A 15,663-nucleotide genomic window follows, 5' to 3' on the forward strand; every position below is an offset into this window, starting at 1 on the left:
TACACTGAGAGCAGGGTACACCTCTCAGTGTATATACACTGAGAAACAGGTACACCTCTCGGTGTACATATTAACCCCTTAACTGCGCCAACCAACAAAAGTCGTTCCGAGTTATTTTTTTTAATTAGGCTATACAGTATTTTAATGTTTTTTAATGTTTTCATCACTCTTTGTGTTTTGAAATGAAAATATTTGAGTTTGGAAATATTTTGACATTAACTTTATCGGAACATTTATAAAAAAAAAAAAAAAAAAAAAATATGTCCTTAACTATGAAGTTTTTGCTCAAAACAAGTGCGCAGTGCAGGGGTTAAAAGGGTTCCGATGGTACAATTGGGTTCGTTCACAACTCAAAATCGAGAATACTGGGTTCAAATTCCGGATGGAACAGAAATGGTTGGGCACATTTCCTATCACCCCTGGCCACATAGTTGTAAATAGATACCCAGGAGTTAATCAGCTTGTTGTGGGGTTGCATCCTGAAGAGGGGTCAGTAATTTGACCCTGGGGTGGGTAGGGGGGGGACCTTGATATAAGCCTAACATATACTGTATGTACAAGAAGCAGGGGGGTTCACCTCTCAGTTTATTTACGCCGAAAAACAAGGTACACCTCTCGATATATAGACTGAGAAGCAGGTTACACCTCTTAGTGTATAGAGTGAATACCCTACACATTCTGTTCGTAGGTTAGAGCCACCTGGACTTCAGAACTATACTTCAGTTTTGAGTTGCACACATTTCGTAGTTTTGCGATCATTTGTTTATGTCAACGGAATGGAAAGGATCCTGCACAGGATGGGTGGAAAAGTTTTATAGGAAGAGATCAATTTATAATAAAATTCAATAAATATATCAATTATAAAATATGTAATTTCAGTTCAATTTCCCCCTTTTCCAGTCTCTCACTCATAAATTATTACACTGTTTCATTACATTTCCCACTTTTAGTACAGTACATGTATTATATTTCCTATTTTTAGTACAGGTATTACGTTTTCTATTTTAGGTATTAGGTTTCCTCTTTTTAGTATGTATTACACTTCTGATTTGAAGTCTTGCATATACAAATTTGAATTACTCTATTGGTTCTATCACTATAGAGCCTTTAGAAGTCGACGACTGGGTCGATAATGACGATGGAGACGACGACATGTGCGATGATGGCGACGACAGGGACGACACCAACGATGCGCTCCACGTTGATGATGACTCGACTGACATGCCAAGAGAAACATCCAACTATAGCTTGGTGAGAAATGTTCACATTTTTGATGATTTCGTTCTGAGGGGTTTTAGAGCTTGGTGTTACGAGAGCGTTCACCTCTCATCCTACCCATCATGCTAGTGGGTGTTTGATGAAAGGGTAGAAATTAGGATGGGTGCGTGGGAATGTTAATGCATGATGCTGCCAAATGTGTTAGGTTAATGTGGAATACCTCTAAATGTGATACCTTTATCTTTTGATTTAATGCTCCCTTATTATTTCTTGACGGTTTGATATGTTTACACACCCCACAGTAAAAGAAATAATGATGTTTGCAACTAGAGCATTTCATTCAGTATACAGTACTGTATATACTAACCAAAAACAATTAATACATTTTACAAATTCAGACCTTCGGGTGTGGCGTGTATTTTGAGTGCAGTTTGCAAAGAGTTAATTAGTTTCCCCTACAAGATTTTGCCTATTCCTGGCATTGTTGTCACAGGATAGTTGAAAGGAGGCAGAAAATTTAACCACCATTGAACGCCGCCCTCCCTTAAGGGAAGAGAGCGAGTGAGTGAATTTGTCAGAGATCAGTGTTTCTTCATAGTCTGTGCATTAATTTTTTAAAGGCGTGTGTTGAGTATTCCACTCTACATTTGGAATGGTGTACAATAGTGTGCTGAACAATTAAAAAAATTTGTTTAGTCAAATTAATTTATTTTCCTCTCCACCAGGCTCAGTCATTGTACTTCTCGGAGAAGCAGGGCAAGAAAAATATCATGCTAAAGGATGGACAGGTTGTTCGGCGCAAGAAGGCTCAACGCAAGGACAAAGGGGTACGTGTGGTACTGGCTTGTCTTATACAGTGAGATGGATCATCATGGTGCATGTGATGGGGCTCCTTGTTAAGAGGTAGCATTGTACATTATATATTAGTGTGTTATTACCTACTTTTATTTATCTAATAGTGATTGAAACGTTGAGCTTCTACTTTTGGGCCACACTTTACTAGTCCAAGATGGTCCACAATGGTCCATGACGGACTGAAACGTCGTCACTTCTCCATCTTCTGATGGAGAAGTGTTTTGCGAGCTTTTTGGCCTGGGTTCGTATCCTGGCCGGGAAGGATTAACTGAGGGTCAATCTTAACAGTAGCCTCTGTTATCCAGCAGTGAATGGGACCTGGTTGTTAAACAACTTGGCGGGTCGTATTCTGGGGAAAAACTAGAATTAAGGACCTGCCGGAAACGGCTATGCGTGCTAGTGGCTATACAACAATGTAACATCTCTGGTATATATAAATAAAATAAAAAACAAAAACATGCAGATACTTCCAGTTGTATTTGACAGGTGAATATTACATACAGAGGTTATATTATTTATCACATGCACCAATCACCCTAATGCCATAAAATGTCCATTGATTCATCACTAAACAAAAACCAAAGATAAGAAGACAACAACGTATAGATGGACGCAAAAACATCCGGTTCACCCGCCACGTCCTTTCCCCACTCAAAATAGATGAGAATACCCTTTTAAACTTAATATATTCGATGGCACAAGTTACCATATTAAAAGTAGTATTTAACATGTAAAGTTATGCATTAATAGCAGTGGTAAATTACCTGCAGGAATATTAGATTATGAAACCAAACGATGTTAATTTCTGGTACTGTATTGTGTAGTCAAATAACTACTGTATTATTAACCCCTAAACTGCGCAAAACGTCATATGAAGTGTGACATTGAGCTCAGTTTTTTAATTTTCTGAAACTCTTTCAAATGTTTTGTGCATAATCTACTAGGCAAATGCTCCATCTTTGTCTAAATGATACCAGCATAACTTGAAAAACAAGAAAATAACAAATACTGTAATTAGAAATTGAATATTGAAAACTTCATATTTTGAAATCAGCTGCAAAAATATAAAATATCACTAATTGTTCATTTGGTGTTATTATGCTCTCAGAATAACATGTTAGCTTCATTTTCATATATTTAGAATATAGGTTTTCACTATAGTTTACTGTAAAAAAAATGTCAATATGTCATTTGAAATATGCGCAAATTTAGACAATAAAAACGTATTAACTCCGAACGTTTAGAGTTTACAAAAAATCAATTCTATAGGGATTGTAGAACAGACAGCTGTGCACACTATATGTAAAAATGGTGAGAGTCGGTCAGAAACTAGATTTTTGGATACTGAAGTAAGTTGAAATTCTAGTTATAGATATAATTGAAGTTGAAGTTATCGACAATGAATAAGGCAGTTCTAATTCATGAATTTACTTGTATGTTGTAATAAACATTGTTTGGCATTCGTACTCGAATATGTGAAAGTTGTAGGTCAGTATGTGTTGAAACGAAGTCAGGAAAACATAACCCCCCAAAAAAATGATAATTATAATGATTTAGGGGATATATTTAGGGTATACTTTATATAAGTATAAAAGCCCTAATCTGGTCCCTAATCATCAAAACAACCTAAAGAAACAAGGAAAATAGAGTTTGAAATCTGTGAAAAAAATCGGCCAAACAAAATTCAAAATCCAAGTTCTGAGAGTTGTAACCGATTTATTTGTTGACCAATTTAATTCTGGCTTCGCATAGTTAGGGATGAGTCTGCATTCTCCAGGATGTAAAGGTTACAATAAATTCAAATAATAAACAAAGGAGGAAAAAACTAGAAACCTAAAAAAAAAATTCCCTTAAAAAAATATTTCTGGGGGGGAACCCCTACGGCTCCCCGGAGCTTACTAGGCTGATATGCTAATGTCAGACTTTGGCATCAGTCATGTGTATGGAGTTCTTTGGGCCTACCGGGGACCACGAGCCAGAACCTGGCCCCCTTCTAGAGAGGCAAGGGAAGCAATGGCCTATTGAAACCCCCGTGTGATTGGAAGCAATCTATGTCTGCCATCGACCGGGTCAGGCACCCAGAAAGGTAAGCGTCCCAAAACAAACCCCAATTCTGGCGAAAATTGCAACCTAAAAGCCGAACGAGTGAATAAAACTCCCCAAACAAAAACTAGCAAACTAATATGACGTCACCCGTCGCTGTGCCACCATCTGCGCAGCTTCCCCCTCCCCGGGAGGGGGAAGAGGGAGCCCCAGACCTCCCGTGCCGACGATCCACACCTCAGTTCTTTGGCTGATGCTAAAGACTGAGGTCATGGGCTCTGGCTCCAGTGGTTGTTTCAGCACTGTACCTAGCGTGTGGTGACTGTCTTCTAGGTGGTGCGTGAGTTGGGAGTGATTCATCAGTACTCGGGCTGAAAGGGTCCTAGGGTTTCCTTCCCTAGGTGCTGTGTAAGTACTGCCCTTGGGGCTTGGGATTCTCTTCAACAAGTCCCTTGGGTTCTGCCCCTGCTAGGCCGTTTACTGCTTGGTATCGGCCGCCCTTTGTGTGTAGGGTGTTATGTTCGCCTTGGGGTAAGGGGCAGTTTGCACTGGTGGGGCGCAGGGTACTGCACAGCTTGTTTTAACCAATCAGAGTGAAATCAATTCACTCTGTTCCGCCTGGGTACGCTGTCCTCTTTCGGGGTTTTCTTTTTTCTTTTTGTTTGTCTACCTGGTGGGAGGATCTGTCTTGGTTCTTTCCCCCTTTGTACTAAGTCCTCTTCCTTTTTCCGGTGGCTCCCCCTGCTAGGTCCTCATGAGTGTACATGTCCCGGGGGTTCAGCTCTTAGAAGTTGTTTGGTAGATTTGGGCACCAGTTAGTAGTACCCTGCCTGGGATTACCTGGGCGCAAGTCCTCTTATAGTAAACGCTCAGGACCCTGGGAATCCCCTAGGGGACGCGAAGGTCCGAAGGATGTGACCCCGGAGTTCCCCCTCGCTTCGAGCGAGTTTGTGGGTTGCTCTGTCCCATTGTCTCAGGGTGACTCTCATGGTCTTGCCTCCGTCTGCTGCCTGTGGGGTCGGTGGCACCTTCGGCCCGGAGTTCTGCGAGTTTTGTTGCTTGTTTGTGACTCGGTTACCCTGTCTTATGCTGACTATGCAGGTACAGGCAGCACAGGCGTTGCAGGTTGGCAATGCTCGGTGGTGATTGCTCCCCGGAAGCCCCGAGGCTGCCCCGTTTTGGTTGGCGTGTCAGGGTTTGAGGGTGTTGGTTGCTTTGGTTTCCTTCCATGCCCCCTTGTCTTTCCCCTGTTGTGGTCTAGTCTGGTGCCCCCCCCCCCCTTTTCCTCCCTGCAGCCGGGTTTTTACCGTCTGTGGGTTCGGGGTCGGGGTGGGGCCTCGTTGGTTTTGAGACTCGGGCGGTCTCGGGAAAATCCCCTTCCGGGGTAGCGACGGGGGCATTTGAGCCTGTTCCTCCAACCGTGTTGTATGAGTCTGCCAGTGGGCTCCCTTCCTTAGTACTGTACTTTCGCGGCTGCCCCGGTTTTTTCTTTCAGGGGACGGCTCGGCCCCGGGGCCTGCCGTGTGGGTTCCCGGAGCTGGGGAGGGGCTGCCTTGGGGGGGGGGGGGCCGTTGAACCCCGCCGGGGTTTAAAGCTACCAGCTATCAGCTAAAGCTAAAAAAAAGCTACCAGCGATGCATGTGGACCGTGAACAAACAGCACTGGATAACGACCAAAACTCAGGAACAAGTAGTTTAGAGAACCACAGCAGTAGTGTGGAGGAAGAGGGTATCGTGGTACAAAACAACAGCAATATTGCAGAGCCAGGTAATATAAACAATGAGAGCAACAGTGGGAAAGAGTGCATAAACTAAGGAATTGAGACGAACAACGGAGATGGCTCCATTAAAGAGGCGGCCAAGACAGGCACAAGTATAAATATCCTGAAAACAGGAAAACTTAAAATATTTGCAAATTCTATGCACAAGGAATATGCAAATATGGGAAATTAGGTGCAAAATGCACTTTTCTGTGTCCTCGAAAATGCAGGAACATGTTGATGAGGGGTACATGCCGTTTTGGAACAGGGTGTAGATACTTTCACCTTAAACTATGTAAATTCTCAATTAGGGACAAAAAATGTTACATCTCCAGTGTCCGGAATTCCACGTGAGAGGTACACAACATTATAGACTGGAAGATTAATATGATACTACTGGAAATTTTTTAGAGGAACGCAGAAACAGAGTAGAACATATGAGAGAGAGGAACAGTCAGATGGAACCACTACAGGATTACAGAGGGGAAGGAAGATACCCACAAGACTGGAACACAAATCATCAACAAGCACACAGGTACTACACCACAAAACAACTGCACTACCATCAAAACTGGTCGAACCACTACCAAAACAACACACCCTGGACATGGGTGGAGAGGGGGGAGAACTACCAAAACCCACAAGAAGTGACATGCAATATGGGAAATCATTCATATTTGCAAACATACATGGTCTAAAGTCAAAGTCAAGAAATAAAGTTAAATTCATAAATGGCCTTCTAATAGAATCGAACTCAATATTTGGTGCATTTACAGAAACCCACACAAAAGACCACATGGATAGTGAAATCTGGATCCCAAATTATAATCTATGTAGATGTGACAAAGTAATTAGGTCAAGTGAAGGAGTAGGTCTGTATATAAAAGAGGTGCTGGCATGCACAGAGCTCCTGAACTCGACAAATAAGGGGGTAGAGGTACTTGGAATAAAGGTAGAGAATATAAATCTAATTATTATTTTAATATACAAACCCCCAGATGCAACAGTTGAGGAATTCACTGAACAGATCCACAAAATAGAGAATATCCTTGATAACCTAGCAAACCCAGTACCAGATATTATCTTCCTTGGAGACTTCAATCTACCCAGTTTACAATGGAGAATAGTACACAATAACATTATAGCAGGTAATCAACCTGGAAATAACCAATCACAGGTCAGAGAACTACTGAGATTCTGTGACAAATTCTCACTCAGTCAGCAGATTACAGAACCAACTAGGAACGAGAACACGCTGGACCTCATATTCACGAACAATGATGAGCTAATCAGACATTACTGTCTCAGACACTACGTACTCGGACCACAAGCTCATTGAAGTACAAACTAACATTAATAACCGTAGTAGGCCCAAGAGAAACAACATGCGAGAAGGGCTATTCAATAAATTCAATTTTAATAATAAAAGGATAGACTGGGAGAAAATAAACAGGGAACTTACAAACATTCAATGGGAAAATGTTCTAAGTAATAAAAATCCTACACAAAGAATAGAAAAACTGATTTCTGAAACCTATGAAGACTGTCTGAAACATGTCCCTTTGAGGAAAACCAGAAAGGAGGTCCAACGTAGAAAGAGAACGCAGACGACACTACAAAAGGAGAAAAAAGTTAACGAAAATGCTGAAGCAGACACGACTTTCCATACAAAGAAGGAATAATTTAAACTGGGAGATTGAAGAAATCGAACAGAGACTGAAGCATTCATATCAGATTGAAGGACGGCAACTAGAACAGAAAGCAATTCAAGTAAAAAGAAAAACCCAAAATATTTCTTCACGTATGCTAAATCAAAAGCAAAAACCACTGCCAGTATTGAACCTATTCGTACTAGTGAAGGTTCATATACTGAGGATGACAAAAAAATTAGTGAAATCCTAAAAAAGCAGTATGAGGACATGTTTAGCACCCCGATACACAGCATGAAAGTGGAAGATCCGAACAACTTCTTTATGTGTGATATCCAAATCCCTGTAAATATATCTGATATCAACATGAGCGGAGCAGATTTTGAAAGAGAAATTGACAATATGCCCATGCACTCAGCCCCGGGTCCAGACTCATGGAATTCAATATTTATAAAGAAATGCAAAGTGTCAGTAGCACAGGCACTCGGTATAGTGTGGAGGAAGAGCTTGGACATGGGGTAGATACCAGATGCGCTGAAAGCAGCAGACATAGCCCCTCTACACAAAGGAGGGAACAAAGCATTGGCAAAGAATTATAGACTAGTTGCACTAATGTTCCACATAATAAAAGTATTTGAGAGTGTGATCAGGAGTCAGGTCACTAGTTTCATGGAAACCAATGACCTCCACAATCCAGGCCAACATGGATTTAGCAAGATCATGCCTCTCACAGCTACTTGACCATTACGACAAAATCACTGAAGCATTAGAAGAAAAACAGAATGCAGATGTGGTATACACAGATTTTGCAAAGGCATTTGATAAATGTGACCATGGAGTGATAGCACACAAAATGAGGTCAATGGGAATACCTGGTAAAGTAGGATGCTGGATACTCAGTTTTCTATCAAACAGAACACAGAGAGTAACAGTCAACCATATAAAATCGAGTCCAGGTGCAATTAAAAGCTCAGTACCTCAAGGTACAGTCCTTGCACCACTGCTTTTTCTTATTCTCATATCAGATATAGACTCAAATACAAGGCACAGCTTAGTATCATCCTTTACAGATTACACAAAAATCAGCATGAAAATTACCTCTGCTGAAGATATTGAAAAACTACAAGCAGATATTAATAAAGTTTTCAACTGGGCAGCAGAAAATAACATGATGTTTAACAGCGATAAATTCCAGGTAATCAGATATCCCCCCTAATCCCCCCAGGTGGTCCCTCCCAACGCTCCCCGACACCACCCACCCACCCCACCCCCACCTACACCATGCGCCTCGAGTCTCGGGCAGACGGGATTAATACCGTATGGCCCGCCTCATGTTTTCATATACGGACAAAGGCACGATTATCCGGGGGACTGACCGGATAGTGTAATTTCTGCAGAAAATTAACCGGGCCCCAACATTTTATCCGACTAAACCTGCTTTAATCCGGTCCCTGTGGCTATTTTGGCTGGATATTGTGATAACTTTATCCGTTCACGATTTTGGCCGTATAAGGGCGTTTTTCGGATGTTCGAATCCCGGATAATCGCGGGGTTACAGTAATGAGTTACACCAATATAGTAAACTCGTTTGTCCAAGGACAGGATTCACTAAAGCATATACGCAACCTCTACATGTTTCGTGTGTCGTGGCGGCTTTGTTAGCATTTATTAAACAATTTATGAACTCCTAAGCACTATGAGGCTGCTTAACACTTTCGCGCTCTCGGCGAAGGTCACTCAGCCAACCGTATGTGCGCGCGGCGTTTTTATCGCTTAAGCGTAAAAACAAAAATGTGTATACTCTTTTTTTTTTTTCTGACCTTAGTTTTCATGCTACGTATTTCATTTTGGTACCAACGTGTTCGCAATAAAATTCTCTAGAAGAACATCAGTAAAAAAAGTCACAAAAGCTATAGAGATACCAGCATGAAATAAATAACTACGAAGATGAGTCGCCGTGAGCGCTCAACAGCAACAAAATGTTTTTACTCTTGGGATTATTATCACCTCTACAATTGTCCTACAGCCTTAATTTTGGTATCAATGGACTCCTAATAAAATTCCCAACACGATGATATGAATATAATCGTAGAATAATGGTCCCGGCCCACCCGCAAGAGTGTGGGAAGTGGGCGCACTGTTACCCAGTAACGGTGACCGGACGACACATGCGCGAAACGTTGCTTTGAAAGTTTATACTTATTTCACTGTTCTGATATTATTATTGTATGTATGTCATTCATTTTTGTGGCAATGTTTTCGCAATAGAATGTTCTATGAGCTAAATTATACTACACAAACTTGGACCAAATAGGTGTACTTACCAAGGGAAGGCTGGTTGTGGAACAGTAAGTTGAGCATTTGTTCTCTCCACCTTCTTCAGGTTCTTCATTCCTGAAGTTGCTCAACAGATGGTTTGTAGGTGGAGTGAAGCTGTTGCGGGTGGTTACTTTTTCACCACCCAATACACCTGTTTCCGGTGGTAATTGGTGTAGCAGGGAACAACACAGTGCAACACCACAGGTCTTGCATCCATAGTTCGTGTCCTTCCTTTTACCGGACCGTGCGCATGCATGACACTTGAGACATTTGGGCAGTCTGTAAATTTCATGTTTCAGTTTGTAGTTCATGCTATTTTCTGAATCAACAATAGGGCGGCCAGGTCCTCTCGCTGGAGGTGTAACAGGAGTTGCAGGAGAGTCGGATTCATCTGACAAAACAGTTTCGTCAACTGGCAGTGTGGCAGACATGTCGGGTTCAGATTCGTTGTCTGCTTCATCTTGAGGTGGTGTAGTGAACAAAGGCCGCCTCACACCAGATGGTCCAGGAGTTGGCATGGCGTCAGCATTGGCAGGAGCTGTGTCATCATTTATGTCTGGAGCGTGCCGCAAGTGTTGAGATGATGATGTTGTTTTAGGCCAGTCCTCTGTGTCCCAGTGCAATAGGGCCCAGATTGCCACTTCGTGGAACTGTAGCAATGTTAGCTTTTTTTGATCAGTTGTGTTGTATTTGTACAAAACATAGGCATTATGCAATGCCATTTGCAGGAAATAAAAGGTAATCTTTTTGGTCCACTTGTGAGTTTTCCTGGTAAAATAGTAATATTTAACCATTTGATCGAAGTGGTCCACACCTTTCATGAACTTATTGTACTCGCAAATTGCAGTCGGTTTGTTCACTGTTACCTGTTGTATTCCACTTGTTCCGTCTCGGTTGCGAATTCGCTTCCTTCGCTGAACTCGCTGAGTGTCTGCATTGTGGATGTTGGTAATGATTGAAACCACTCGCTTGTCTTTCCACAGGAGAATGAAGGTATTATCTTTGCGGCGGTATACTGTGGTATCCAGTGGAAGTTTACCCTTGGCTAGAGCTTGCAATACCTTTGGGGCGCCACGTAGCATTCTAATTGTGCCACATGTGTACACCCCAAGTTCTCTCAATGTTTCTTGAGTGCTTGTAGAAGTGCTTGGGCCTTGACCTTGATCCATTTTTGATGAAGTAATTGGGTATAATCCACACGGAAACGGGTAAAAATGCTCGAGTTTGGCGCGCGAGGGGAGCATGATCGACTCACGACACGTGACACAAAACAATGGGCCCGTCACGTGACCGGGTAGGCCGACGTGCCAGGCGGCCTAGTGGTGAGAAAGAGAACTTCATGGCGCGTTATTTGAAACAAACCCCAATGAAATCGGATTAAAATTGAATTTTATACAAATATTTTAAAAGTAGACATAACTTTATGTCCACTATGCGTTTACGTTAGACGAAACCGAACGCGCCGGCGCGTCCAGATAGCGCGAAAGTGTTAAGGGGACATGTCTCTGAATATTAAAAGTTGTTCAATGTCAACCAAACTTTTTGGACTAGTTGTATATGAAAAGGGCTGCAACTGCTCCAAGTTTCAGTATTGCAGCCTAAATAGAAAGGGAGAATTTTTTTTTGTTTTTTCAATGAATTTTACACATTTTCAAATCAAAATTACAACCACAGGTTTCAAATGAAATCATTTCTATGACACTCGTCTATAACATTTGCATATAATAAAAGGATCTGTTTCAGCGGATTTTCCAAAATATGTTTAGTTTTTCTAATACAAATAGTCAAAGCTCCATAAAAAAATTATGCAAACATATCATGGTTTATTACTATTATAAAATCAATAAATGAACTTAGGAAAAAAAAAGTCGAAACAGATTTGCAGAAACAAAAACTACATATAAGGTGTAAGTTTCATGTAAATTGAATAAAATATGAAAGAGTTATAGGAACGTTTGTGTTAAAAAAAAATTTAACTATTTTTTTTTTATAAAACTAATTACTAAATATTTTTATTATATGCTATTGTGCTAGCTGAGAGTCATAGACATGATTTATGGACATGAGCATGCTGAACTGTTTCAACATGTACCTTGTGAGAACTGGACGTAAGCCCACTTTCCGTGCCTTTGTATTTGATGCCGCAATACAGTTATTAGGAAAGTTTGCAAAAGATGTCCCAGGGATTCAGAGGCCCATTATAAACTCACTGTTGCAGCATGCTGGTACTCCACGCCTCACTCACACTGGAGCCTTCCTAGCACACAGACTCAAGTATTTGCCACCAGCTGGGAAGCGTGCAATAGGCCAACGTGATTGCTTGGTGTGTAAAACAACGACACGTAGAGATCAGAAACGGAAGCTTGTGCAAACATGGTGTGAAACGTGTGGTATCCCATTATGTGCTGTCGACTGCTTCAATGACTACCACAGTCTAAAAAACTTCTAAGTGTGTATAGCGTGTGCGTGTGTGTAAATATCTAAAAATATAAGCAGAACATGCAATATAATAGACTGTAATGGCATATTATATTGCCGTAATTGAAAACATTTGTGTGCGCCTGTGTATACTCGAATATGCAACAATTATTGATATAAAATATGTTAAAACATTATATGGAACACAATTAGTGAAAAAATTTGGATAAAATGCGCCTAGACATTGTAAATAAATAGCGCGAAAATATATTTGTGGCAACTCTGGCTGCTTGAGGACTGAGCGCAACGCCTCAGGGGCGTGTACTGCATGAGCGAACATGCAGATTGTGACGTCATCGCTCATCTTGCCGGCTCTATTGTAACAAAAGTAAGTACAATAGAATTTTTTTTTTTATTTTTCCTGTGATCAGTGAACACAAATTAATAGGTTAGGAAGAATTTTTTTTTTTTTTCAAAATTACATGCACCTGTGGGGAACAAAGGATATTATACCCCTAGCATGTTAAGGGTTAATGGGAAAAAGTAATTCTTTCACATAATTTGATTCAACAAATAATACTTTAATTTTCATCTTTTAACACTTTTGCCCGGGCATGACGCGGCATTGCGTCACCCGTTTACTGTCGGTAATGCCGGGGATGACGCAGCATTGCGTCATCCACTTTAAATAATCGCCAAAAATCAGGTTTTTATCCGATTTTTTTTGGGACTGGTTTTAAAATGCGCACCGATGTCTTCCCATTTTCTTTGTTGAGCCTCGTGGCCCTCAGGTGGCTTGGCACACGCCGTGGGCCCATTGTTTTCGCTCCACTGTTGTGACTAATGTCGCCTCCCCTCGCATCTCAAACGTGTGAACATTTCGGCTATTTTCCGTGGCTATATTTCTTACTGCGGCTTTAGAAACTATCTACGCTTACTCCACGATGGATAGTGATCATGAACAAGGCCCTTCCAGGAAGAAAATTGCAAAAGAAAGGCTTGAAAAGGGCGGGAATTGGGAGTGTAGCTGGAAGGTGTCCGAGCGCTCACTTGCGGCTAACGCGTGGCCCGTCTTCAACTCGTCGGCGGTTGGAGCGTGACCAGGTTTTTTATTTTATATGCTAATGTTCCTCTAGAGAATTCTATTGCGAACCCATTGAGACCAAAATGAAAGACCTAGGACGAAAATTGAGGTGACTAGAGTGAAAATAGTGAAAACATTTTATCGCGTTTGCGCGCTCCTGGGTAACTCGTTCGCACTTTCTCTGTTTGCTGCGGGTAATTAGCCGGGCTTTTGGAGTTTATATGCATTTAGTGCTCTAGAGAATTCTATTGCGAACACAATGATACAAAATTTAAACTCGTAGGACGAGAATTAAGGTGACAAAGTTGAAGAGAGTATACACTTTTCAGAATTTACGCGCGCTCCCGTGACACCCTGGGTCCCATATCGCACAGTTGAGGGGTGGCGCGCGGGGTACGCCAAAGTGTTAACACTATCGCGCTCCCCGGTATGCGCGCTGCCAACTTAGAGGTCACGCACCTGACGAACGGGCAAGTGTGCGGGCAAGCGCACGGCGACACTGAAATGTGTATACTCGTTTCAGTTTTCTCACATTAATTCTCGTGCTACGTTGTTCGTTTTGGTATCATTGTGTTCGCAATAGAATTCCCTACAGGTGTATATGCATATAATGTCCAAAAGCCTAGTGTAACTCCCAACAGCAATGCCTAAAGTCGGCAAAAGTTACCCGTGAGCGCACAAAATCAGTAAAATGTGTATACTCATTTCAGTTTTCTCACCTTAATTCTCGTGCTATGTCGTTCATTTTGGTATCATTGTATTCATAATTAAATTCCATACAAGTGTATATGCATATAATGTACAAAATCCCGGCATGCCTCCCCGCAGGAAAGCCTAAAGTTACCCGTAAACGAGCACCAGTTGGCACACTGCAACCTAATGTGAATACTCGTTCAGTTTGATAACATCAATTTTCGTGTTATGTCTTTCATTTTGGTATCAAATTGTTCGCAATAAAAAGGTGCGCATTTTAAAACTAGTCCCATAATAATAGAACAATAACTGGAATTTTAACAAATATTTTAATTCTGGAAGCTCATCATTACAAAATTATTTATATCTTTCCAGTGTTCTGACATGAATATTTGTGTTACATCTTTCATTTTGGTACCAAATTGTTCGCCTTGTAAAGCTGCACATTTTAAAACTAGTCCCAAAATAATAGCACAATAAATAGAATTTTAACAAATATTTAAAAATTTTGACCAAAAATGTATTTATAATCTTTCAAGTGTTCTGATATCAAGTTTCGGGTTACATCTTTCATTTTGATATCAAATTGTGCGCACTCTAAAGGCACTTATTTTGAAACTTTCCCGAAGTCGATCGAATAAAAAATTAATTTAATACAAATATTTTTGTAATGGACGCGAGTTCTGTCCACGACTAAGACTCAAGAGAAAAAAAATGGACGTGATCGGTGTCCAAAGCAAGTGATAGTGTTAAGGTTTTGAATATTTGTCACTTAAAAAAGACCTTTTACTGTTTTGTACTTATCTATACTAAGTTTAAGTTTTTTGTCTTTGATTCATCTCGTGTACTTAACTGTTGTCTTATCTGCAGAAATCACGATTCACGGCGTACATGCTCTGGGCCCGAGAAATTCGTCCTGGGATCATTCAGGCAAACCCCAACATGGGTAAGTGAAGCCTTGTCCACATTTTAGAAAATGGATATTTAAGTGTCATATATCTTTTGTCAATATAATTTTGTTTAGTTCTAGTGAGACTATTAGAAAGATTGGATTATTTTCTTACGGTAAGTGTAAAATTAATAGTTTTGGTCTGATTAGATGCATGAACAGTGCAGAGCAGAAGTGCCGCCATTGAGTGATTCACCAGCCACTGTTTATAAGTCAGTTCCATACATACTCACTAACCAAAGTGACCCCTGACATGCAAATAATAACATAGTTATTGTTTTTTGTTTATCTTTCCAGACTTCTCTGCAGTCAATAAGAGGCTTGGCGAGCTCTGGGCTCTGGTGCCAACAACACAGAAATATGTAAGTGTTTATATATGTATAGGGATGAGTGCTAGTCGCTATTCACTAAGGTGTTCACACTCATCTTTCCCTCACTTTGCATCTTCTGCATGTCTATAAAGTATTTCAATATAAATCTTGACCTTTATCTTCAGATGGGAAGGATTAGTTTTTGTGCTTAGCATGTTCATAACACATTATTGTTTGTACCATATATATACAGTATATATATATTGAGACATTCCTTGCATGTAGACTGGGAAAAACTCCCTTGATTAGCTTTTATCGAAACATATCTAGTTTGGAATCCAAATAATTATCAACATATAGAGATA

The 15,663-nt window shown here is 40.8% G+C and overlaps 1 protein-coding gene across 3 annotated transcripts in view; it reads left to right on the top strand.

Moving 5' to 3' along the window:
* Positions 1-15,663, top strand: part of LOC123765280 (HMG box-containing protein 4) — an 89,524-nt gene that overhangs the window by 7,923 nt on the left and 65,938 nt on the right. For all 3 annotated transcript variants that reach the window (XM_045753821.2, XM_045753832.2, XM_045753841.2), the window contains exons 4-7: positions 1,103-1,251; positions 1,944-2,045; positions 14,909-14,984; positions 15,285-15,349. In XM_045753821.2, the coding sequence (XP_045609777.2) occupies positions 1,103-1,251; positions 1,944-2,045; positions 14,909-14,984; positions 15,285-15,349 (392 nt within the window). The remainder of the gene's footprint in view (positions 1-1,102; positions 1,252-1,943; positions 2,046-14,908; positions 14,985-15,284; positions 15,350-15,663) is intronic.

The sequence above is a fragment of the Procambarus clarkii genome, chromosome 5 (assembly GCF_040958095.1).
Source record: "Procambarus clarkii isolate CNS0578487 chromosome 5, FALCON_Pclarkii_2.0, whole genome shotgun sequence".
NCBI lineage: Eukaryota > Metazoa > Arthropoda > Malacostraca > Decapoda > Cambaridae > Procambarus > Procambarus clarkii.